This window comes from Osmerus eperlanus, chromosome 1 (assembly GCF_963692335.1).
Source record: "Osmerus eperlanus chromosome 1, fOsmEpe2.1, whole genome shotgun sequence".
Classification (NCBI taxonomy): Eukaryota; Metazoa; Chordata; class Actinopteri; order Osmeriformes; family Osmeridae; genus Osmerus; species Osmerus eperlanus.
In genome coordinates, this window is record NC_085018.1 from 17,061,089 (window position 1) to 17,086,636 (window position 25,548).

Genomic DNA, 25,548 nt, shown 5'->3' on the forward strand with positions numbered 1-25,548 from the left:
AAATGCTTCTGAAGAATCCAGTGTTTCCTCTGACATAATTATGTGCAAGTGGATGACTAGACAAAATCCACACTTTTCCTGTTTAACACGAACAAGATCCCAACAAGAAATGTATACAATTAAATTTGAAAAGCAATATCCTCAGTATTTGTTGCTGCTTCAGTCTAATGTCTTTATTACCACTGAATATGTTTATAGATTGCCGCTGCTGACATTCAGAGCTCCAAATACAAATTTGACACACATTTCCCTCCAAATACAATTTTTGTGTTTGCCTGAACAAAATGATAGACTTGAAAATAAAGTATAGACTTGTACCTGCCCAAAGCAATTATAACACATGACATTGGCACCTCTTCATACTGATAAAAGGTCCTAAGCATATTCCAGTCATTGGCAAGCAACTTGATGCTGAATAGGCCACCATCTCTTGTGCAATTAGAAATGGTGTATTTATTCCACATTCATGTGAGTGCCCATATTAACCAGCCAACACGTTTGATGAATTGCATAAATCCTAATCATATACAAGACATACTGCACATTGACTTAACAGCACAGCAATAAAATCTCACTCCGAACACCTGCTGTTATGATTACAGGGCAACCAAACTCACCTTTAGACTTTTTCTCATAAAGCAATCAACCCATGGACAAAGGCTTCATGGCATTTTTCAGTTCCTTAAAAGGATTACATATTAACTTAGTCAGTACTACATTCGCTTGTCTAAAGCTTATATATAAATTCCAGAAAAAAAAGTTGTTCCATATTGTGCAGTTTTATAGTCGCCTTAACTATTGTATTTCCTGTAAATCCCTGTTCTGTTCTAAATTAACTTTGAAATGTAAAATGGAGGCATGTTATACTGGTTCTGCCCCCAATGCTAAAATAATGCTCACAAGCTTTTTGAGTCATCTCAAAAGTTTATCCAGGAATAAATATACTTGCTTATTGGAATGGCTCCTGTAGCACACAAACATGTCACACTGGTTGGTTGACATGTTCAATGAGATGAAAAATGTTTGCTCAGTAATTCCTTTTTTAGAATCTTTGGTATTGATGAAATGCCAATTTCCTCACATCCTGACATGCACATGTAAAAAAAGAAAATAAATCAATATTGAAATGCTAAGAACAGACATAAAAAGCCAGTTTCTGACCAATATCCAAATGTCTGGCTCCTAGTGCCTCTTAAGAGACATTTTAAACATAGTCATTTGAAAAATATCCCAGAATATCCCAGTTTTTGGTACTGTACTTCCTTTAGACAAGCATGATGGCATCAAAACTGTCACTTTCTTTATAGCTACCATGACACATCACTGCTAAAAGGTTTCAATAGTCTTGGACATTTTTGTTCCCTAGTTGTCCTAGTTTCCTATGCTGTGTCCAGATCCTCTGGTTGGTTCTCGGCTTGCTGCTGCTCCCCCCATCACCACGGCCTGTTTGTAGGTGTCTGTCACGTTGTCACAGTCATTGATAGAGAAAGAGCTGTCTGCAACTCCAGATCGGTAGCAGTCCCAAAGTCCTCTCGGCCTCAGCTGGCCTTCCCCTAAAAGCCTCTCTTCTTGAATGTCAAACAGGTTGTCGGCAGACACACACCCTCTCATGGTGCTCTTGACTGGGCGTTCCACTGGTGCTGGTGGCCTTACACGCTCAGGCAGGTCCAGTTGGTCGAAGGACTCTGAGGAGAGGATACTATCTTGGCTGATGGCACTGCTGGGCCTTGCTCTGGGTCCCCCTCGTGGCAGGGAGGCTGCCAGCTGGTCCAAAGAACCAAAATCCTGTAGGCCGCCTGAGGAGAACTTGCCATGGTGCTTCAGGATGCCTTTACAGTGGGGTGTTGTTGAAGGGCAGACCTGAGCTTGTGGTATCTGGGGTAAGTCACTGCTCTCGGGGGAGGAGGAGAAGTAGCCGGACTCCCGCTCCACAGGCTTCTTCAGAATGCCCTTGCGGGGGAGAGAAGCAACAGGCTGCACCTGGGTCGGTATGGACAGGCCAAAGGCTCTCTGTGGTTCCTCTGTCCCTGCGCTTGGAGCTTCGATGTGGGCCTTCTGCTTCAGACTGCCTCGCCGTTTCAGGATCCCCTTGGCGGGCCGAGTGGTGGGAGCCCCCACTTCATGTGTGGTCTGGGAGACGTTGTTCTCTTTGCGAGACCTCCGCAGGGAGCGTTGCCGTACCACGTCTCCTCCACTGCCTCCTTGGGAGCGCAGCAGGCAGCGCATCTTGGAGCCATTCTCTAGTAAAGGTCTAGAGGTCCGACGAAGCCAGTTGACAATGTGGGTGAGTCCCCCTGGTTGCTGAGTTGTTGCCGTGGTTGTCCCACCTGGTGGCACCGCCCCCGCAGCCTCACCATCGACCAGCAGGGAGTGTTGGTAACCCCAGTTAAGCCACCAGTGTCCGGCGATCTCCTCTATTGTAGCTCTACGCTCAGGGTTCACCATCAGCATCCAGCGAATTAGACCACAGGCATCTGAGACAGAAAACAGAAAGACCCACATTGGCTGCTGATTTCTTTGAGAGATATTCCATCAGTGGAAGTGCATGACAATAAGTAAGAAAATAAGCCCACAAACAAAATCCACCACTGCCATGAGGCTCACCTGAAGGGTTTGTTGGTTTGCGATAGTTCCCAGTGCTGATCTGCTGCACTAGGTTCTTATGGTTGTGCCCATCAAATGGCATGGCCCCATGGACCAAGGTGTAGAGCAGGACCCCAAGAGACCAGGTGTCCACCTCTGGACCTTTGTATGGCAGTCCATTAACTATCTCTGGAGAGGCATACAAGGGACTTCCACAAAAGGTTTGAAGGTACCCATCCTTATGGTAAAGGTTTGAAAGTCCAAAATCTGCTATCTGTGATTGGGTAAAAATGAAAGTATTTGATTTACAACTAGACATGACATCAGTGAAACTGAAGTTTGGCATGTAGTTTCAATGGCACTGTTGTTAAGATGCCCTTTGTCCCTTACCTTAATATTACCGTTGCCATCTAGTAGAATATTCTCCAGTTTCAGGTCACGATGTACTATCCCATTCTAAGATGGGAAAGAAGACAATGACAGTTGTTTAAAATGATGTTATTCTTACACAATTACTGTTAGAACTTGTGTGTGATTGGTTACTAATTGTAGATCTGAATAGAAATTGGGTCAGAACAGATGCTGTTCCAACAGAAGATTGTTCTGGAATGTCAGCTATGCTACCATTGTGCTCCACTCTGTAGGGGGGCATGCCATTGACTGAGACATGGAGCAACAGCTTAAATTTAGCACCAAATAAAAAAAAAATAAAAAAAAATGCAGGTCAACTTCTTTTGTCTTGAACTTCTGTTCAATTCACTCAAGATATATGCTGGAAGAACATTTCTCTCATAACATTATTTTGTAAATGTATTTTATTGAAATCATATTGTGGCTGATACAAAATGACTCTATAACAACTATAAATATCTACAATACTGACTAGTACTAAGCAGAATAAATACTGACAGGTGGTCAGCATAGTCCTTTACAGGGCACTTGTAAAACTGTGTCAACAGATATAGACCTCATGGTTCTCCACTGTCCCACCAGGATACTTTGAACGCATTTTACTGTGATGTGCCTCTACTTTCCACAGTATAGGACACCATGTGCCATGTGCTAGAATATCATAGAAACAAACCTATGGGCCCTAGAAGAGGATTTAATGTGTGTCTGTGAGTGTGTTCATAGGACTGGTCCATTCCCTTCTGCGCTCATAAAAGAGTGTGTGTGTGTGTGTGTGTGTATGTTCGCGTGTTTCAAGTTTGCTGGGCGTTTCAAGTTCATTGGCCCAGTGTTGTAACAGCCCTGTTCACTATGCCAGGCCAATGGTAAATAATATGCATAATTCCCATTATGTAACTGTGGAGGTGGGGCTTCACCAGTGCTGCTGATGAGGATCAGCACTACTGTCCATGTGTTTCCACAACTATTACTGGTGTATGATTTATAGTTACAAACAGGCACAATGGCATTTTTACAAGACAACCTTTATGCACACCTGAGCATGTAGAGACATATTGTATTCTTCACCCTAAAGAGAAAAGGAGACTTTCTAGAGTGGCTACAGCAGTCTAAAAGACGGTTTACCTGATGGCAGTACTGCACAGCTGAAACGATTTGCCTGAAGAAGTGTCTGGCCTCATACTCGGTGATCCTCTGCTTCTCACAGATATAGTCATACAGGTCTCCTCGGCTGGCGTACTCCATCACTATGACAATCTTGTCCTTGTTTTCAAACACTGCAACACCAAACACAAACACACAGAATGGTCACAGTCTGTAGAGGAGAGGATGGCCCTGTCAGAAGGCTCTCCACACGGGCATCCCGCTCAGCGGTGTGTGCGTCATTGTGGAGGCCCCCCCGCTTATGTAATGGAGAAAGGATCATTGTGACTTAATGACTTGCGTGACCAAATATTGCAAAAAACCTCCTCAGTCAGAGATTTGTGTGGAAACCTTTTACAAGATGGCTCACGTTGCTCTTCACATGTAGCTTGATCACTTTTTTTCTCACCTCTTTTTAAAAACTGTATGATTCAATTGGATCATTTAGGAGGAACATTTTGTTATCAGTGTGATCCTAAACAGAAGTCTATTCTGAGCCTACCTTCATATATGGTGATGATGTAGGGATGGTTGAGAGAGGACATGATCTCGATCTCTCTATGAATGTGTAAAAGGTCTTGCTCATCCTTGATCTTTTCCTTCCTGATGGATTTGATGGCCACCTGATGGAGAAACACATCAAACGTATTCTTCAAGCAAATCCGTGAAAAATGAATGAAGCACGGTAGCTCATCCCGGCTGGTACCAGGAACCATTAGGCTATCTTCTATCAACACACTTTTCCAATTCAGTTCCAAATTGAATGGACTGAATGCCTTGAAACTGTATGCTAACCAGTTGGTCAAGATATTGTTAGCCTAATCCGCTTTACTGACTTTGGCAAACAATGCTATGTGAACTGCTCTTGAGACACCACATTGATGTACCTGAGACAGAAAATAAATGACATACACATCTTCTAATGAAAAAGCAAGGAGGTTGACTCATTGTCACCTGTTTCCTTGTGGCCACCAGCCACCCTGTAGCCTAGGGGTGTACTGGTGAGTAGACAGACTAACACTACAGTGTAATTGTGACAAGGCAGGTCCTTGTATTCTCCCTGCTGAAATAAGGTCTATTGTTTTGTGTTACGTCAGTGTGGTCCCCCAGAATCTGTTTACTTGAATTTCAATAGAAATGAAATGTGAAAGGTTTATGCGCACACATGCGTAGAAGTGTGACTTTTGCTAAGTATGTGCGTGTGTGAGCATGACAATGTGTGTATGATGATGTGTTCGAACCTCTTTTGTTGCCTTGACACATACTGTTGTTATGGGATCTTGTGTGCTCTGGGGTGGGTGATTGACGTACAACTATTCTTGTCTAAACCTACACAGGACTGTGTACAGCACATGTGTGTTTTGATTGAGGCTTGTTTAGATGGTTGGGATTCCACACTGTCCCCTGTGCGTCAGCCGTGTGACCCTAGGAGTGACCGGGTTCAGAGGGTTCACAGGTGACAGGGTAGGGGATCGTTATTCACCTCCAGTCATCCTCACAGTAATGCTAAGGTCGTAAGCTCAGTAGAGATCCCATTAACTTTTAGCTTCTTCCCTTGAGTCCCAGTCTGGGTCCTCTCTCACACATCAGTATGGCATGTATGCAGTTTTTCACATGAGGCTTCGCAGACAGGTGAATAACGTTCCTCATTTCCCTTTAGCCGTCAACCTAGCCTTGGTATCCCATTCAATGATACTGCTGTCTGCACAGCAGTATGACACACAGTGTAATAGAGGGCTTCTGAGACATAAAGTAAGGTCAAGGGTTCATTCAGTTGTCATGATAGTCTAGTCTCAGACTGCCAGGCAGAAACTTTGTAGGCTAATTCATCACCCTTTTAAGGATTAGAGAGTGTAAACAGTGGATCAAGTCTAGTCTTTCAGTTCCAGTGAATGTGTAGTCACGTGTAGGCAGACAGGGTCAGATGTTCCTACAGCACTACTGCAATATCTCCAATGAAGTTTACAGAGGAATTAGAATATCCACTTTGTAAAACGTTTTTTCCACAGCATACTTTAGTCTCTGAAACAGCAAACTTTCACTTTAAGAGTGTCAAAAAACAAAAAGTGTTGGCATCAACGCTCATGAACAAACTAAATCTGCCAGACACACCTAAACAAGTGACTCATTAATAAGTTTGTCCAATTATTTTTAAATGTTTTATTATCAGCTTCAAAACACAAAGGGCCATATCCTATATTTCTGTAGGTAGCATTTTTGTGTTCCATTTTACTTGGGCATTGATGACAAACAAGATAGGACAGGTAGGCTACATACATCATCATGTACGGCTAAATGTGTTTCCTTCTGGTAACTCCAGGAATTTCTCAGAATTTCTCGGAATTTCCCTGAAGTGCTCAAATAGGCTACCCTTTTTCTATTGTCATTTCCTATTCCTGTTCCTCGTTCCTGTCCAGCATAAATCCACTTATAATAGACTTGATCTGATTTGTCATTGAGTTTGTCTGCTTCAATCTTCAAATCTAATCACGTGCGTTGTGCTTTTCAGTAGGATTCAGGCAGCCTATTACCGGCATTGTAAACACAACTCTTAAATAGACAAATGCCCTGCCCTGCTCTTCACCACCACCCTCAACTCTCCCAACCCCCCCCCCCCCCACACACACACACACACACACACTCCTCTGTAAGGATAGGCCACAAACAGGTTATGTACAAGGTCATTCTACCATTTTAAAGCCTCAAGTCGGCCTCAGGTTTTGTTTTTGTGTTTTTTACTTCAGACTTCCAAGTATTGATCAATTGTAAGGCTCAGATATATGAGGTGAGTTACACATTAGTGTCCGTTCTTTCTCTCTATTCTTTGCCCTTAGGCCATAGGAAGGGCTGGAATGCACCTAGAGAGACCAGTGGGAATTCAACCACCTGCCCTTCTGAGAAACATACAAAGATAGAAAAACACTAGACTTCTCAACACCTCCAAGAAACTTAAACTCCCACAGATGTTCTCCAAAGACAAATGTGGTTGACATGTCACACTCAGTGTCTGAAATTATATTAAGATGAGCATCATAAAAACTGATGGGAGATTCCGAGATTTCAGCTTTCACTCTACTAACCACTGCTTTGTTGGGTAACTACAAGGGAATAGTTGTTCTCCTTTGGTCTCGCAACTCGCTTTTGTGTTCCAAATCTCCTGCGTTCAACGTAAATAACTGGTTATGTCTACACAGGTGATTTGATAACATCAGGAAACCTCTGTTGTGGTCAAGCAGTCCAATTTTGTTGAATTCACTGCACTAAGTTATTATAGGCTACACCATTAAGGTCAGACTTTCACAGGATAAAACTTAGAAATAATAAATGAACCAATTATTCTGAATGATTAAATTGAATTATTTGCCAATATATATTCAGAAATGCCATTCCGGATTCTAATAATTGCCTGATAGTTGTACATAAATTACACATTTTTTTATATCTATTGCACTGCAGTAGTTTCTAGAACACATAGTAGTCAACAGGTACTGAGACACGGGATGCGATGTTCTACATCTAATAAATCATGTTTTACTGTCTGGTCGTATAGGAAGGTTGATAAAGCTATAGTCTACTCTCTTACAGAATGTTCCGTTTTGTTTCCCCTAACCGTTGAACCCTTGTTCAAATATATCTTAGTCTAGGTCTTTGTACAACAAATTCCAAAACTGTGGGAGAAATAGTGAGTGCCTTCCCAGAAGCCATTTTACCAAGTGTCGGGTTGCCACATTTTTAACAACATAATTCCAGTAACAGGCATGGCAGAGTATCAGGAAATTAAACCATCCTTTGTTTGAACTTATCTGGTGTTGTGTGGCTATGTTCATCTTAACCATGTCCAGGCATACACACGTTTTAAAACACTTGATTTTAACTGGTGTGCTTTCACTAATGGTGTATTTGGCCTAATCTTTACATCCAGGTTTCTCTTTCTAATACAGGCCATCGCTCATAATATAGACAACAAGGCTGGGTAAAACATCTTCAAAGGGACAATCTTCAAAAAGATTGTCCCTGTCTTTTTTAACAGTCTAGTACAGATCCAGGTGGACTTTCCTAATTGTTCAGGTCTCAACGAGACCATGGGTATTGAAAATACCCTAAATTCTGCAAGAAGACAATGATATTGATTGAAATAAAAAAGGTAGACAAACGTGTTTAGAATTGCCCGTGCAGGACGACACATAGGCAAGCAGATTGCCTAAATTAAACATGCAAATCAAGATATGGAAAATTAGAAAAAGCAGGAAGAATCTTACCATTCTACCGGATCTCTCGATTGCTTTCTTGACTTTCCCATAAGTGCCTTTTCCAAGCGTCTCCATAAACTCGTATCGATGTTTCAAATTATGTTTGTGGTGATGTCTTTTCACTGCCTGTCGTTTTATAGGACATTGAAAGTCAGTTTTCCCGACCGAGTTTCTGTCAAGTGAAACTCTCCTACTGTAAGGCAAACTTGGCGACTCTTCGCTACAGTTAAAATGGTTTGCATCCATCTTCGGTCGAATGTCTTTATCCATCGTTTTCTTTTCCGAAAGAATATTATTTTAGACACGTTCCATTTCTAGAGTGCCTTTGTTTTTGTCAGGTGGCCTTTAGTCCAGTTATCACAATAGGCTAGTTAAAGTAGAGAGCAACAGGGCCTATCTTTCTCTGTGTGTTAAATGACGATCACCGCTTATTTCTATTTGCTGTTGTCTGCCACTGGGGCGTGTTTAGCTCTTCATAGGTCTGCCTCTGAGCACGCCATGTAAACTGGTTGGGTAAAACTTGCACAAGAATCCACAGCTAGAGCACACATGAAACAAAAGTGAATGTACCCAAATTTACAAGATCTGCATCTTTTGTTTCCATAGAAAAACTCTAATAAAAAAAAACTAATATACGCTTCTTGTAGACCTATATTTGGCTATATGTTTTTTGTTGTTTTGTTTTTTTACTTGATAGTGCCAATGTATACAAAACCATCTCAGTTATAAAAATGTAAGGTTGACGTGCACATGTGTTTTCCTGGAAGGATATGCTAATCATTATTTCCTTAAATTTAGGGTGTATGCTGGTTATCCAAAAAGCCTAGGGTTTACCGGGCACATTGACACACATATTCTCTGCATTAGATTAACTGTAAATATAATTTCAAATAGGCCTATCGATAACCAGAGTGGCAAGACCTAAAACATAGCACTCATAGATTGTGTCTTATTGCAAGTTTGTTATTACAGTTTAAAACTTTCAATACAGTTTAGAAGGTTATCATAATTTAACTCATTCATCATCAAAAATCATCCTGGTATGGTATCACACTGCAATTATTGTGGTTTATTGTTCAACAAACATTTAACCCAAATAATGTTTGGTTTAAATAATACAAAATGCGTCTCATTCTTTTCACGAGGCATAAGGTTTTGAAATAAGATACTGATACACTGAGACGGTGACTGCTGGTCTCCCAGACTTAAAAAACGTTTCCAAGTTCATATTTTACCCACAAGAGGGGGAACTTTACCTAATAATGTTGCAACCTGGTTTACACTCTGGAGTCCCCAAACTACGGCCCGCGAATACGTACCTGAACAATGCCAGATACACTGATTTACACTGATTAATATGCATAAGTAAGTAAATGTTTTGATTTCAATAGCAATGAATATGAAAAAAGGTCATTACGATATTAATAATACTCTTTTAATAGGCTATATATCCCTTGATATGTACGGATGTACGGTGCATAACAAAATAATAAACTAATCTAGCATAATAAATACATTTAAAATCATAATAACATTTTCACAATAATACTGGTAGTCACTCCGACCCATGTAATTTTCTGTTAACAGACCGACCCGGCCCCACATTAAAGAAAGGAAAAATTATCTGGCCCTAGCAGAAAAAAGTTTGGGGACCCCTCTAAAGCTTTGGTTTAATTAACACTAACATGTCCTAATCTTTGTTTCCTCTGATGCAGGGAAAACTATTAATTTTAATTATACACTATTTTGTGAAACAAACAACAGTAATTAAGTCCCTGGAGGATGTCATGCGTTCATACTCACTGTGCAATACTCATCCATGTGAAAGCAAAATATGGCACATTAGCTAAAATGATCAGCCTTACATTAAATTACAACATTACAAATTCTAGTTTGCAAAATATAGGCTATACTTTTTAAACAGTTAAACATTAACTGATTTGACATAGTTACTGTTCATATGTTGAAAACATTATACATGTTAATAAAACTGTTACAAATGTTGTAAAACAAATACTGCATCGGCCAACGTAACTTTTTCCCACCCACGTTAATTGACTGCATGTCCCAGAAAGCAGTTCGGATTACTGTTCCTGTCTTCAGTGTTTCGCACTGATTTCTGTGCAAGGATTTCGAGGGAGTGTGGCCAGGATGTTTGACAGTGACCAAGGACGTCGTTGGATGTTTTTTTCCCTTAGCCGATCAGATCAAAGTCTGGTCTACTAGCTACTGTAATCGACATTTTCACGGAATCTCGGATTGGCTCAAACACCCATACAGTTTTGCTAACGTGCTAACCAACTAACTTCCTAGTAGTGGCTAAGATTGATAATTCTAACCGTGAAAACGCTAGCCCTACACGGAGTGAAGGTAATGGGGCTTCTTTAATGAAATTGATGAGCATGCAGGCTAGCCAGGCTAGGGACCGGAATACGATGCCTGGCTAGCAATACCACATCAGGTAATTTCTGATTAACGAGCTCTACTCTCCTACCTTGCGTTTACCAGACTAGAGAAAACTAACTAGCTCTAGCTATCTCCTACCAGCTTGCCCTGGCACTGCCCCGACAAACTATCTAATCCGCGTGTTTACTTTTTAGACAGATTATTAGCTAGTTTTTGTTGGTCTATTTTGTTTACCTTTTGAAGCAATTAGGAAATTGGTTTATAAAGTGGTAAGCAAACATTTTCTTACGTAGTAGACTTGACATATTGTTATTGTGAACTACCTGGACAGCTAATACCGGTAATGTTAGTACTCGGCTAGCGCGAGTGGTTGCACACAAAAACGCGCTTGCAAATTGAGGCCTTTCAGAGTTTTTAGCATCATTAGAAGCATTAACTTTTGCAAGATAGCTGTCTCTGTTCCTCACACGTATCAGTCCAGGCGCTGTTGTCCAGGCGCTGTTGTCTCGGGCTAACGTTACACGTGGAAACTTTCATCATCAAATGGTGACATTTGTCATGCAAAGACACCGCAGTGCTGTGAGTTAAGGCGAGTTCCAATTGACGGTTTGATATTGTTTCGCCTTGCGTTGTCCCAAATTTGCTAAAAGAGATAATGATTTGATCGCCATGACCCGTGTCGTGTCACATTGATCTGGGGTCACAAGGCGTCATTGTGGACAGAGGGGAGCATTCTTCAATTTGTGTATTTTTTCAGGGGAGAAGACAACATTCCCTACTTACCATGGAGGGTAATTTTCAAAAAGTGACTCCTTTAGCTCGAGAACTAACACGGGTATTTAACAGCTACAACAAACACACCATACAGCTAAAAAAGAACTTGAAGGAGACCAACATATTTTTCCGGGAAATAAGACAGAACTACAGTAACGCCTGCGCGTCCGCAGTCAGTTCGGAAGTAGCTGCTTTGGAAGCAGGTAAGCACCTGCTACACTATTTGTATTACTGTTACTTAAATAAATCAACATGCCTATCCTATTTGATTGCTTAGACCGTTACAGATTGCCATTTCATGTTCCTGTGTTAAACCATGTAGCTATAGCTGTCATTATAAGTAATTTTTTATTGGATCTTAGATCTGTAAGATTCCAGGGCCAACGAGAGCCATAGAATTTAATTTGTGATAATGCTGACAGATTGTAGCCTACCAGTTTGTTCTTTAAGCTTTTGTTATGTTTCAGTAACAACCAACAAACTTACGTTGGTCCAAGACAAGAAATGTCTATTTTTATATTCTGAATTTGAGGAGAAACAAACTTTCTTATATGGATTCATGGCTTTCATACGTTTCCCAAGTTTAAGATATTTTCCAAAAAATGTTTTTGCTGAGAGGGAGACTAGGAATTATAAGATAAATATAAGGGTGGAAATACTTTGAGATATTTTCCCCAGATAATATGATTGAGAAAAAACAGAGATTCGTCCTATTGGGGTCTTTCTCAATGCTGTACTGACAAAGCTGTCCTAACATGTAGAAATGTTAAAGGACTAGAAATTGAACTTTAAACATTGTGTTCAATCTACTAAGCAAAAATGACAGTTTTTCTCTGGGAGTAGCTTGTGTGTATATGGTGCTCCAATTTTTAAATAACTTTTCAACATCTTCTATTTAGTGAGAGATAAGAATAAAGTTTTCTTTAATGTCACATTCATTCTGCTTATGTAAACACTTCTGTTTCAAATGAGACCCTACATCAATGAACACCCATATTAGGATCAACAGGGATTTATCATTTGGTTGAGGCAATATTGAAGGAACAAAGATATATTTCCATTATCTCCTGTAGATTGGCATAAAGACTAGATTTAGACATAAATCATCTTCAGAGGTGTGAACCCATAGACATGGGGTTAGTACTATTCCAGGATTTAAGATAAAGTAAATCTGTCTGAAATCCCCTTTTGTCTAACCTCACTGAGCAGTATTTAGCCTCTGACACAGATTAATAAAAGTGCAGACTGATTCACACTTTTTATGAAGATTCTCTTGTTTGCCTATAAATCCAGAACTAGGCCTTTAATCTGTGTCAAACTACCCAGACCAATATAGTAATTGCCATGAATGGAATGCATGGTAAATGCTTAGCCATTCAAAACCTTAGATTTTAGTGGTTTTCTGAGGCCCTTGTCTACTTATGTTGACCTCATGGGCACATGCAATCACAGTCCGAGCCGATCAGACAAACCTCAGCAGTGTTGGGGAAACTGTCGGTCAGGTTTTTAAGACACTCAATTAAATAGATAGGCTACATGTAATAGGTACATTTTAGGAATAGGTCAATTCAAATCTGGGTTGCAAATTGCAAAAAGTACCAGGCAGGGTAATACCAGATTAACAGTTTAAGCAAAGTCTGGTCAAAGGAGAGAGGAGGGTGTTGAGGATCTCTGCTGTACAGCAGCAGGTCTTTGTTGTGTAACTGCTTTGGGCAGTGAGTCAGCATCATAGAGGATTATTCACTTCCTGATGAACTTATCTATTTTGCATGGTTTAGCCTCGACCAAACTAAATGATGCAGAAGTGCAAGGAACATTCCAAATAACGTTTCACTATCTTAAATTATTGGTTAGACTACAGTAGGGCGTCAAATATTTATCCTTTTTGGAAGGGGGCGTGGGAGTGTGTGTGTGTTTACACAGGGGTCAACGCAAGTGAAAAACATGATACTATCAACCCTACGTTCCCTACTTTTCTGTTTGTCCTCCAATTTGTCCTCATTACCAGTGCCCATGCCCACATACTACACAGCATCCATAATACTCACTACTGTCCTCCACACTCTCATCCTCCCTGTTTTGTGTTTTCGCAGGCCAGCTAAGCTGCATCTCTTTCCCCCGCCATGAAGAAGAGTTCCTCCAAAACACGGTGGGCGCCGCCCCTTACATCATGGTTCTGGGTCAGGATTGTGCCGCGCGCTACCAGCTCCTCAACTGCCTGTTGGGGGAGAGACTGCTGCCCCTGGGGCCCGAGGCTGGCGAGGCCTGCGAGGGTGTTCAGGGCACCGTTTGCAAGAGGAGGAAGCTGTGCTTCACCCATGGCAGACAGACGCGCCTCAGCCTGGCACTGCCGGGCCAGTACGAGCTGGTGCACCAGCTGGCAGCCCACTGTGGGCGCTGGGACACGGTGCCTCGCGAAGACCTGGAGATCCAGGAGGAATGTGAAGACCCGGCTCACAGACTGGCAGAGCTGGAGATCACCCTGCACCACCCTCTGCTGCAGGTAGGGCCAGAGGATGTTGTACACCCACAAGGCCACAAGGCCGAAAACTGATACGAATAACACAGGCCACGCACTACAGATATAGTTCTACACTTACCGTAGGTCATATGCAGTGCTACACGCAGGTCAAGACTGGAGGCAAAAGGGGAGTCTGCCCCACTGGGGTTTGTTCATTTTCATAGTTTACTCAGAACTGAGGAGATTCCACATTCATTGTAAACATGTCCCTGTTTGGTTGGAGCAAATAACAGCCAGTCTCATAACTAGGTTAGCATTTAGATGTTTTGACTGAAGATGTAAATGCCATTACACAGTGGCACAGTATCACTGACTGTACTGGACCAAGCGACCGGCCAGATCTGTTTTTCATTTTTTTTTTTTCTCTCTAAGCTGGAAACAGTACTCTCACACATGATTTAGCTGACACACAGATTACTGAACTGCATCTTATTCCCCATGTTCAGCGGAGCCGTTTGTGTCCGCTTTGTTGTAGAATTAGGTAATATTACTGTATTATTTGTTTAATCGTTTTTCTCGAAATAAAACATTGCTTGCAAGACCCTAAACAAGCAATCAACTTTGTGTTTGTGCTTGGACACTTGGACAATGTGAGGTATTATATTTCTGACGGTGACAGAGCATTGCTGGATCTGTCTGCCAGCAGGACACTCGACCCATGTCCCAGATTGACTGATGTTTGCAACGTTGTGTGTGTGTGTGTGTACACTCGCCTCCATACCTCCTCTGTCTTTTCCCCATCACATGCAGCCAGGACAAGGAAAAGAAAGTAGTGTTTAAGCCTTTTAACAAAGAGCCTGGCTGATCCTTCCTGGCTGTGGAGCCCAGGCTTTAGAGGGCCTGAGGCCAGCCTGCCTCGGCCCTGTGCTCTGCTCTGCTTAGCCCTCCCTTTACGTAATAGCCCCAGTCTGGTGTGATTCACATGACCAGGCCACAGAGAAAAGCCCAAGCTCTGCACTGTGAAAAATAAGTTGCCATGGCAACAACCGAATCCTTTACCCTCGGGGCACTGTTTATTAGTGGGTTATAGCTGGACTAGTTGATTTTCTTTTTTGATTTTCAGGGTTATTCCCAAATATTTGGGTTCTGGAAAGGGTCGTATTTTGATTGAGTTTGGAAGACGTTCTCTCTCCCACTGGTCTAAACTAGCTGCTGGGTATGAATGGAGCCTAGACTTCATGGATAATGGTCAGTTTTAGATTAACCACACTTAAAATGTCCTGTGACATTTTGTCCCCTCCCCTACATGGTTTTGTACCGCATTAAGATATGTCCACTGTGTAACGCTAATACTACAGTACGCTTTTCCATTGAGCCATAGTTTTTTCATGCCTTGTTTGCCATGACATACCCCATCAGTAGATGTATCAGGACCAATGTGTAGCCTTAGTTAGGGTGTTAGGCCGTCTGATAGTTGGTGTTTACCCAGGACTAAATGAAGCCAGGCAAGCTGTCAACCCCCTGTGATATTCACACAGCCCTGGCATAATGAGAGCGCCCTGTTTGGGCAGGCCAAAAGATGCAAGCGCTACCTTGCTAATTAGTCTCTCCTCCTGCAGGCTTCCTGCTGCTCTCTCCCCATATTCTAGCTGCTCAGTGAAACAGAGGACAGGGGTGGTGCTAACCTATAGACACATTTCTCACATGCCTCTCAGTAGCATAACCTCAAACTAGATTGCTTACTGCCTTTGTGTGCCACATAGTTCAAATAGGACACCCTGCTAACTTTCAACAAAGGGTTGATATATCTTTAGCATCCAGTCTTTAAGTATGCTATTTAAAGAACATTTGGTTTTCACTGACAGCATAATTAGTAACAGCATTTGTCCGCTTGGCGTTTAATTTCCGCGTCCTGAAAAGTTCAGACTGGGTAACGTTTCAACTGGATCAAGATAACTGCTTCAAAACAGCCCCCAGATGTTTGGCCGTCGAGCTGCGTTTGTATATTGACTGCATTAAGGCAATTCATGCGTTCTATTTGTTTTGATTGGTTGTGAACAAATGTTTGCAGGCGATTCCTGTTCTAAAGACACTGCTCAGTTGGACTCTGCTCTTGTTTCTTGGAGACAGGACTGACTGTCTCCTTTGTGTGGTTGTGTTAGTCATTTCTCTCCTCTTTCCCTCTTTCAGCCTATTTCCCTCCCTCTCTTGCTCGCTCTCTCCTCCACACTCTCTCACGCTCCCTCTAGAACCCTTCTGTAGTTGTTGTACTTTATCAAGTCGAGCAAAAACATGTAGTCGAGGCTTGTCCTTTGCCCTCAAGTACCCTTTCCCATGACCAGACAGGTTTGGATTGTTTTGACTAGCTTGTGTGATTCATTGCAGTAAGGTTGGTGTTTTTTTTATTGGAGCATAATCCATCTAAATTGAACCCTTACGTTGCTGTTAAGTTTGTTTACTTTTGCTTTCTTTTTCACACAAGTGGATTCCCATTGTCACATCTCCTGGTTGTAATGAGCTTTTACTCAACGCCATAAAAGTTACCGTCCCGTCACAGGTGCACGGACAGTATACAGTTACTCATGCAGTGTTCCTATTGAGCACAGTGAACTGTCTGACTGACTCGGCCCCCTCCCCCCTCTGCCCCTCGCTGCGTCTCAGGAGGCTAAGATCATGGTGGTGCCGTGCCCCAGTGTCCAGCCCATCCACGAGGCCCTGGAGGACTGCACGCGCCACGTGGTTCCCATCATCCTCTACGCCCTCAGCCACGACTCGCTGAGCGCCGAGCAGGTGGCCGAGTTAAACAAGGTCAAAGAGATGCTCCCCTTCCCCGTGTGCTTCGTCCGCATCCCCGGCACGCCCCCCGACGCCTCCCCGGAGCCCGGCCGCCGCGCCGACAAGGAGCGCGAGAAGGAGAAGAGCCCCCTGTACAAGCAGCTGCTGTCCCTGGGCCTCCTCAGCACGCCTGTGGGGAACTGCTCGTGCGGCGCCCCCTCCCAGGTGTCCCACGCGGCCGCCAAGCCCCAGAGTGTGCTGGGGGAGGCCTTCGAGAGGCTCCACCGCCTGCTGGTGCCCTTCGCCCGCCAGGTGCTGCACAACCAGCAGGTGGAGGCAGCCAATCTGTTGAATGGGGTCCACTGTCGCTGCCTGGACCTCTTCATCAACCAGGTGCGAGCAGGGGACAGAGGGGAGGGGGGCGTGCTGGTGTGCGCATCTGTGTGTTTTCCACTACACATCCAATATTGACAGTGCTGATGCAGCCACGTGTGAAAGAGGAAACGATGTTGCTGGTAAGCGGTCGGCAGCCCTGGTGCTGGTGTGAACTGTGCCTGACTCCCCCCCCCCCCCCCCCCAGGCGTTTGACATGCAGAGGGACCTGCAGATCACGCCGCGCCGGCTGGAGTACACGCGGGAGAAGGAGGGCGAGCTGTTCACCTCGCTCATGGCCATCGCCAACCGCAAGCAGGAGGAGATGAAGGAGATGATCGTGGACACGCTGAGCGGCATGAAGGAGCAGCTGCTGGAGGACGCAGCCAACCTGGAGTTCAAAGGTCACACACGCGCACGCACGCACACACACACACACACACACACACGGATCACACAGATCTGTAGTTTCCCCTAACAAAGCAGATATCACCAGTGTTCCCAACTGATGAATTCATCTCTTTTCAGTTAACGAAATTCCCCACAGTTGGCCTGTTTGTGACCCAAGTATCCGCCAACTGCATTCGCCTCTTTAGTCTTGAATGCATAATGTACTGAGGAGCACTGGAACAATGCACCTTGTCATGTAACAGGGTTTTCCCCACAATATTACTTGCCATGTCAGCACATACTTTTTATTATACCAATTTAGAAATAGATGGACATATTAGAGCCTCGGTTTTTTCTCATTAGTCCTATTGTTTGTGATATAATGATGGGATCATTTCAACCTGCTCCTTGGACAGTTGAGTCATTGTCCTGCTCACATTTCTGGACCTGTGCCGGACACATGCATACTGACAGCCTTGTTGCACAAGTTTTACTACTGCTAAAACAATGACACAGTGACAGTAGGAGAGTACTATAATAGTATAACAGTCTCACACGTGACATGTTGGCAGATTGTTAAATATTTTAAGTAGAGTTTGATAGTCGAGATCTGTTTTGTTTCCGTTGCTGTGTGTGCATGTAGTGGCCCCAGCCCCGTGTTAAAGAGAAGGGGATGTCCTTTAGTAGCTCATGTTATTATGTTGCTCTATTAGAGGAGATGACCAACTCATGGCCTCTTCCCCAAGCACTGCCCCATTCAGCCTGTTACCATGGCCACAGCCCTAGTCAGAGCTGGGAGGGAGCCCAGATGATGCGTGTGTTTTCAGAGGGAGCGGAGGAGGGGCAGAGGAGAGGAGAGATCAGAGGAGGAGTATAGAGAGCGACGGGCTGGATTTAGAAAACACAACACTGGCCTGTTTTCTCACTGCCTGCCTTTGGTACACACTGTAAGCAGCAGGTGGTAATATGACACTGTTCCAAGAACTCCGAAATAGAGAATGGAGACACTGACAAGAATAGTTAAGCTGTGTCGCCAAATTCACTTTGCTGCCTTTCATCTCAATGGTAAGGACACAGAGATGACCCCAAAGGAAAAGGCCAAACCGAAAAATGACAATTTGTTGTGGTCTCATGAGCTCAGAGCACGTCTTGTGACCATAGTGTCTCCATGCCCACACTTCTACCAGGCCAGGATTTCACCGTGCTGATTTGATCAACATGAAACCTTAAGTGTCATGACACAGTAGACTACTTGCGTTTGACGCTTTCCTTTTGCTGCTTCTCTTACACAGACGTTATCGTGACCACCAACGGGGAACCTGTCTCGTCCAAGGACATCAAGTCATGCATCCACCAGATTCAGGAGCTGATTGTGAAGGGGCTGAACCAGGCGGTGGCCAACAAGCTGATCAGCTCCGTAGACTACCTGAGGGAGAGCTTCGTAGGAACCCTGGAGCGCTGCCTCAGCAGCCTGGAGAAGTCCAACATGGACTCGTCTGTTCACAACGTCACCTCCAACCACCTCAAACAGGTGTGTGTGTGTGTGTGTGTGTGTGTGATTTGTGCCCTTTTTTCCCTCAGACTTTTGTTCAAAGGTGAGTGCCTCTTATCTCGTCTTATTTTCACTCCAGATCCTGAACGCTGCCTATCATGTGGAGGTGACCTTTCACTCGGGGTCATCTGTCACCAGACTGGTCTGGGAGCAGCTTAAACAGGTTAGGAATAACCCAGTACTGTCACCCACCCAGGAATAACCCAGTACTGTCACCCACCCAGGAATAACCCAGTACTGTCACCCACCCAGGAATAACCCAGTACTGTCACCCATGTCACTCAAACATGTTCAAGTTGAAACACTCTCATCTCTCCGTTCTTAATCATAGCTGACAGATTCTGTTCTATTCTCTCTCTGTCTCTCTGTGTCTCTGTCTGTATCTCTCTCTGTCTGTATCTCTCTCTCTGTCTGTAACTCTCTCTCTCTCCAGATCATTCAGAGGATAACGTTTGTCAACCCTCCCGCCATCACTCCAGAGTGGAAGAGGAACGTGGCCCAGGATGCCATAGAGAGCCTCAGCGCTGCCAAGCTGGCCAAGAGCATCTGCTCCCAGTTCAGAACCCGCCTCAACAGCTCTCACGATGCCTTCGCTTTCTCCCTGCGCCAGGTGAACTTTAACCTTGAATATTCCCTTTCAACAAACGGGTCTTTCCAAAAAAAACATTGTTCATTTTTTCTAAACCACCTCGTCCTCAACCCCCTATTACTGAGTTTCCTTAAATACTCATGTTTTCCTCTTTTCTCTCAACTGCTCTTCTCTTTCTGCCTCTTTAACAGGGTCTCCCTAAAAGCAGCTAATTATCCTGCAGTTTGACAGATAACTGTGTATCTGGGACAAGTAGCTTGTTGTTTTAGCTCGGCCTGTTGTAAACTTTGAACCCCCAGGACTGCAGTTGCTCTGTCAGTTACATTCACATGATGGCCCGGAAGATTCCCATTGTGGCAGAGAAGCTTGTTATCAGCGGAGCCTCAAAGCTTTTCTGAGTTAATAATAATAATCATCATAATCGATTAACGATGGAGCCTATGCTATATAGCCATGTGGAGCTGTGTGTGTGTTGACGTGTGGTGTGTGTGTGTGTGTGTGTGTAGCTGGAAGAGGGCCACACGGGGCGACTGGAGCGCACCGAGGACCTGTGGCTGCGTGTGAGGAAGGACCACGCCCCGCGGCTGGCCCGCCTCTCTCTGGAGAGCCGCTCTCTCAGGGACGTGCTGCTGCACGGTGAGCCACAGCAACACAGCCCCGCCCCAGCACACACGCAGCACAGACACACAGCACAGACACACACACTCACGCAGCACAGACACACGCGCAGCACAGACACACACACACACAGCACAGACACACACGCAGCACAGACACACACACGCGCAGCACTGACACACACGCAGCACAGACACACACACGCGCAGCACAGACACACGCGCAGCACATGCACACGCAGCACAGACACACACACGCAGCAGACACACACACACGCAGCACAGACACGGCGAGCCAGCAACCATGGTGATGTGTCATGCCATTCTTAAACAGTGGGCTAAAGCAAATGTTGACAGATGTACTGAATTGTCTCTCCCTTCCTGGCAGGCAAGCCCAAGCTTGGCCGGGAGCTGGGGCGGGGCCAGTATGGAGTGGTCTACTTGTGTGACAGCTGGGGGGGGCACTACCCCTGTGCGCTCAAATCAGTGGTACCTCCGGACGATAAGCACTGGAACGACCTTGCTCTGGAGTTCCACTACACAAGGTGAGCAGGGCCGACCTCTACTCGGACAGGAGGGAGTTCAGGAGCCCCTTGCAGCCACTGCCCTGCAGCCACTGCCCTGCAGGCACTGCCCTGCAGCCACTGCCCTGCAGGCACTGCCCTGCAGCCACTGCCCTGCAGGCACTGCCCTGCAGGCACTGCCCTGCAGCCACTGCCCTGCAGGCACTGCCCTGCAGCCACTGCCCTGCAGCCACTGCCCTGCAGGCACTGCCCTGCAGCCACTGCCCTGCAGGCACTGCCCTGCAGCCACTGCCCTGCAGGCACTGCCCTGCAGCCACTGCCCTGCAGGCACTGCCCTGCAGCCACTGCCCTGCAGGCACTGCCCTGCAGCCACTGCCCTGCAGGCACTGCCCTGCAGGCACTGCCCTGCAGCCACTGCCCTGCAGGCACTGCCCTGCAGCCACTGCCCTGCAGCCACTGCCCTGCAGCCACTGCCCTGCAGGCACTGCCCTGCAGCCACTGCAATATGAGTTTGCTCATTTTGTGTAAAATATCTCTCTGATGGACTTTTTGTTGTTTACATGTTGCACATGACACATGTTTGCGATTGGTCATTAGGTGCAGCTTCCAAATCATATTCCTGGTATGTTGAACTTGCTTCCTGGTATAGGCCTTGGGCTGGTTTGAACCACCACCACGCCCTTGTTATGGTTATAGGATGCATCGCTGCCTCTCCTGCATGTTTTCCAGGAAGCGTTGATGTGTTGTCTACCTCAGAGCTCTCCTCTGCAAATTCATTTGATATGATTCACATGAAATCATATTTAGAGATTTTGGAATACTCAATTTCATATTTTTCTCCTTTTTAGTTTAGGTCAGGACTGAATAATGTTGGCAAAACATTATTGTTTGACGTTGCGCTGACAGCTCTGCCCCCCTGTGGCTGTTTGATGTATTGAATATAGTGTTTGGGCAAGATTATGGAGAGTTGTAACTGTTGAAAAACTTTGAACACTGGATATGTATGTGTTTGTGTGTGCAGGTCCTTGCCTAAGCATGAGCGCCTGGTGGACCTGCACGGCTCTGTCATCGACCACACCTACGGTGGAGGCTCCAGCATCGCTGTCCTGCTCATCATGGAGAGGCTGCACAGAGACCTCTACACTGGCCTCAAGGTAACCAGCTGACTAACCTGACACACACACACACTCAGACATGTACACTGGCCTCAAGGTAACCAGCTGACTAACCTGACACACACACACACTCAGACATGTACACTGGCCTCAAGGTAACCAGCTGACTAACCTGACATTCACACACAGAAATGTATACTGGTCTCAAGGTATCCAGCTGACTAACCTGACACACACACACTCATACACACTCAGACATACAATGGCTTCAAGGTAACTAGCCAGCTGATGCATACATTTTGACACTGGTTGTAACTCTTGATACACCATGATGGGTCATGAGAGGAACAGGTCCACTGGGACTGCACTGTCTCATCATCTACCCGTTATTTTATATCTCTCCTCAAGGCGGGCCTCTCACTAAGGGAGAGGCTGCAGATTGCTCTGGATGTGGTGGAGGGCATTCGCTTCCTGCACAGTCAGGGCCTTCTTCACCGCGATATTAAGCTAAAGAATGTTCTGGTAAGGGAAGCCCTCTGGGACATTTATTGTTTGGCTATTTGTAAATCCTAAATCTGAACCGTGTTCATTTGTGCACGTAACCTAATGTCACCTGTTCTGTTCCTAGTTGGACAAACAGAACCGGGCCAAGATCACAGACCTTGGCTTCTGTAAGCCTGAGGCCATGATGTCTGGCAGCATCGTAGGAACTCCCATCCACATGGCTCCTGAGCTTTTCACAGGTTAGACACGCGCACACACACTGATATCCTACAGGTATCTGTCTATGCGTACTCACCCATGCTTTGTTTTGCTTTAAAAAAAAAAAAAACGCACTTCACTTGGAATAAAACAAATGGCTCATAGTGTCAACCTGTTCCAACACTGTAGTATCACCTGCAGAACTACAAGCTATTTTTGGTAACAATTGTCAATTTGAACTCTTTCCAGGAAAGTACGATAACTCTGTCGATGTTTACGCTTTTGGAATCCTCTTCTGGTATCTCTGCACGGGCTCAGTCAAACTGCCTGAGGCCTTTGAGAAGTGCTCCAGCAAAGACCAGCTGTGGAACAACGTTAAGAAAGGTGAGTTTTACTGGATCAATGTTGGACGCCAATGAAGACACTGTAACTTAACATTTTAATTTGTATGTTGTGTCTATTTGTGTTTTTCATCCTATCAAGAAAGTATACCAAATTACTTCTTGTGGAGATACCATTTTGTGTATGTGTGAGAGAGTTAGAGGGAAAGAGATTGAGATTTAGAGCAGTGTGCCCATGTTGTTGCAGGTGCTAGGCCAGAGCGACTGCCCAGCTTTGATGAAGAATGCTGGCAGCTGATGGAAGCCTGTTGGAATGGAGACCCTTCCCAGAGGCCTCTGCTAGGCATTGTAGAGCCCAGCCTGCAAAGCATCATGGTACGGCTCTGCAACTGTGGCTTAAACCAGAAAAGTAGCAGCCTGGAGGACTCAAACTGAAAACTCAAGATGGAACGGACAGTCGATCGTGGTTAAAACATATTTTTGTGCTTGTATTTATGGAAAAGGAGATGGGACAGTTTGTTTCTGAGAGGGTAATAGATAATGACCAATAAAGTGTGACCAAGACAAGGTTTTTTTTTCTCGTCATTTCACAGGAGTTTAATTGACATTATTTATGATGATCTGATACTGGACCAACATGTCCACAAGCATGTACATGGGTGTTATGTGTTCACTGTGCTGTGTGTGTTTGTATACAACATGTAGCCAACACTATGCTTCTCTCTAGCAATCTAATTGCTGCTTGGTCATAGGATTATTACTAGAGATAAAACATTTTAAACATAGTCCACTCTCAGTATTATAAAAAATATATTTACTTTTAGATTGTATTTAAGTGGATGTCAAGAAACAATACAACTTTTTAAATAAAATGTTGACAAAATACTGCTTTTTGTTTTCAATGGGATAATGAATGGGATTTATACTGATGTAACAAGCAAGTGTAGATCAGAACTTTATAATTTTTTATATTGGAAAGCGTTTGACCTTTGACTCATTCCTTTGAGTCAGTGTTCCGACATGTCATAACTGATGTCAACAGCATTTTTCAAGAGTTTTTGAATAGCAGCAACAATTCTATGTAACCACTGAACTGCCTGAGGACAAGATTTGGTTGTTTGTGATCCAGACCTGATTACATGACTGACTCTTGCAAGTGAGGTTGAGAAGTGATGGAGACCAAAACAGAGATTGGACAACAGCCTGACACTCAGTAAGAGCAGTCATGTACAATGCACAAAAAATATCTATGTGGATGTATGTAGTTATATCACATTTAGCTTGTACTCATGTTTTACTTTTGTCTCTGCTTGGGAGTCAGAACATCAAGCTCAGAGGAGGAAGATTTTGAGGATGGCTTTGTTCAGATGCTGGCCAGCCATCTTGAACAAGAGAAAGATGTTGAGAGTGGTTGTGAAGAGGATGATGACTATGAGAAGCAGGTGCATAGACTTGTGTAAAGTTGTTTACCATGATTGTCAGTGAAGAAATCAATGTAAAACAAGGCCAATAAAGTGTAAATGTTCATGTTCTACGTCAGATGGAACCAGGAACATCGCAGACTGAACAAAGTTCTTCTGTAGCATCCCAAAAAATGGTGTCCCCTCCCGAACCATCCACATGGGACCTCATGTGCTACATAAACAAGTGGAAGAGGGCTCACTCAATTGGCCACCACATCAACATGCTGACCAGGGACCCTGGTCGAAAGGCACTGATCATTCAGCATGAACTACAGTGTAAAACTAGTGTAAGAGTCCCCATACTGTACGTTCTCCTTGCTTTGTCTTTAACCTATTTCAAAGTCCACTAGCTGTAAAGTCTTAATACTACAACCTGTGTGTTTGTTTCATCTGGGCCATCCTCAGATCCCTCTACCTGTGGTGTGTATGCTTGAGGGGGAGGCCTTGCAGATTCTGAGGGAAATTGAGAAAGGTGAACTCCCCCTACAAACACCGGTCATTCCCACTTAGCCCATCAAAGCCACTAGCAACCCTCTGCGTCACTCAATACAGCTCTAATGTTTTCCACCATGAAGTAAAAAACGTGTCTATTCTTCTTCTTTAGAGTACATGTACAATTTTGGTGCCACCCACCCCCTTACTTTGGAGGCCCAGCAAAATATTGAGAAGTTGGAGACCCAGGTGACGGCTAAGGAAGGAAACAGGCCAGTACCAGAGAAGGGGTGGCTGCAGAGGGTTCTGAGATGGGGCAGGACGCTGGCGATCAGGCTGGGGGGTTCCTGGGGTCTTGGCTGAAGATGGAAACACTCCAAAGTAGGAATGTCCACCCAGAACAGAAGGAAACCCAGATGAACCAAAATATATAACAGTTGTGTCACTGAGTGGATATAAAATAGTATTTTCAGGACTGAAACAGATTGGTTCTCATTTTTTTTATGAGTTCAACATGCTAGCACAGTAGGAGACATACAGTACATTTTTTATTTAAGTTTGAGATTGACCGTACTACCAGGTGACCCTGATGATTAGATGTGCTGTTCAGTGAACCAAAAGGCAAAGCAATTATGTTCATGTGACACCATA

The 25,548-nt window shown here is 44.4% G+C and overlaps 3 protein-coding genes across 4 annotated transcripts; 2 read left to right on the forward strand and 1 right to left on the reverse strand.

Moving 5' to 3' along the window:
• Positions 1-8: 8 nt before the first annotated feature.
• Positions 9-8,808, reverse strand: nuak2 (NUAK family, SNF1-like kinase, 2). The gene is made up of 6 exons (XM_062464563.1): positions 8,394-8,808; positions 4,637-4,757; positions 4,117-4,268; positions 2,974-3,039; positions 2,605-2,857; positions 9-2,474 (listed from the first exon to the last, which is right to left on the reverse strand). Exons 1-6 carry the CDS (start codon positions 8,652-8,654, stop codon positions 1,372-1,374), a joined length of 1,956 nt encoding a protein of 651 aa, XP_062320547.1. The 5' UTR covers positions 8,655-8,808; the 3' UTR covers positions 9-1,371.
• Positions 8,809-10,506: 1,698 nt separating this feature from the next.
• On the forward strand, positions 10,507-23,879 carry dstyk (dual serine/threonine and tyrosine protein kinase). Of its 2 annotated transcripts, XM_062464599.1 has the most exons (15): positions 10,507-10,845; positions 11,548-11,767; positions 13,658-14,067; positions 16,687-17,193; positions 17,381-17,576; positions 18,855-19,093; positions 19,194-19,277; positions 19,548-19,724; positions 20,210-20,339; positions 20,709-20,865; positions 21,866-21,998; positions 22,368-22,481; positions 22,588-22,702; positions 22,911-23,045; positions 23,250-23,879. In XM_062464599.1, the coding sequence occupies exons 2-15, from the start codon at positions 11,575-11,577 to the stop codon at positions 23,435-23,437; spliced, it is 2,778 nt and encodes a 925-aa protein (XP_062320583.1). In that variant the 5' UTR covers positions 10,507-10,845; positions 11,548-11,574; the 3' UTR covers positions 23,438-23,879. The 2 variants fall into 2 exon arrangements, with proteins under 2 accessions (XP_062320583.1, XP_062320576.1); XM_062464592.1 differs by having other exon boundaries at positions 10,507-11,767.
• A 210-nt stretch (positions 23,880-24,089) lies between these two features.
• LOC134022900 (uncharacterized) lies at positions 24,090-25,431 on the forward strand. Its single transcript, XM_062464649.1, has 5 exons — positions 24,090-24,215; positions 24,324-24,444; positions 24,543-24,752; positions 24,871-24,937; positions 25,070-25,431. Exons 1-5 carry the CDS (start codon positions 24,175-24,177, stop codon positions 25,258-25,260), a joined length of 630 nt encoding a protein of 209 aa, XP_062320633.1. The 5' UTR covers positions 24,090-24,174; the 3' UTR covers positions 25,261-25,431.
• The last annotated feature ends 117 nt before the right edge of the window (positions 25,432-25,548 follow it).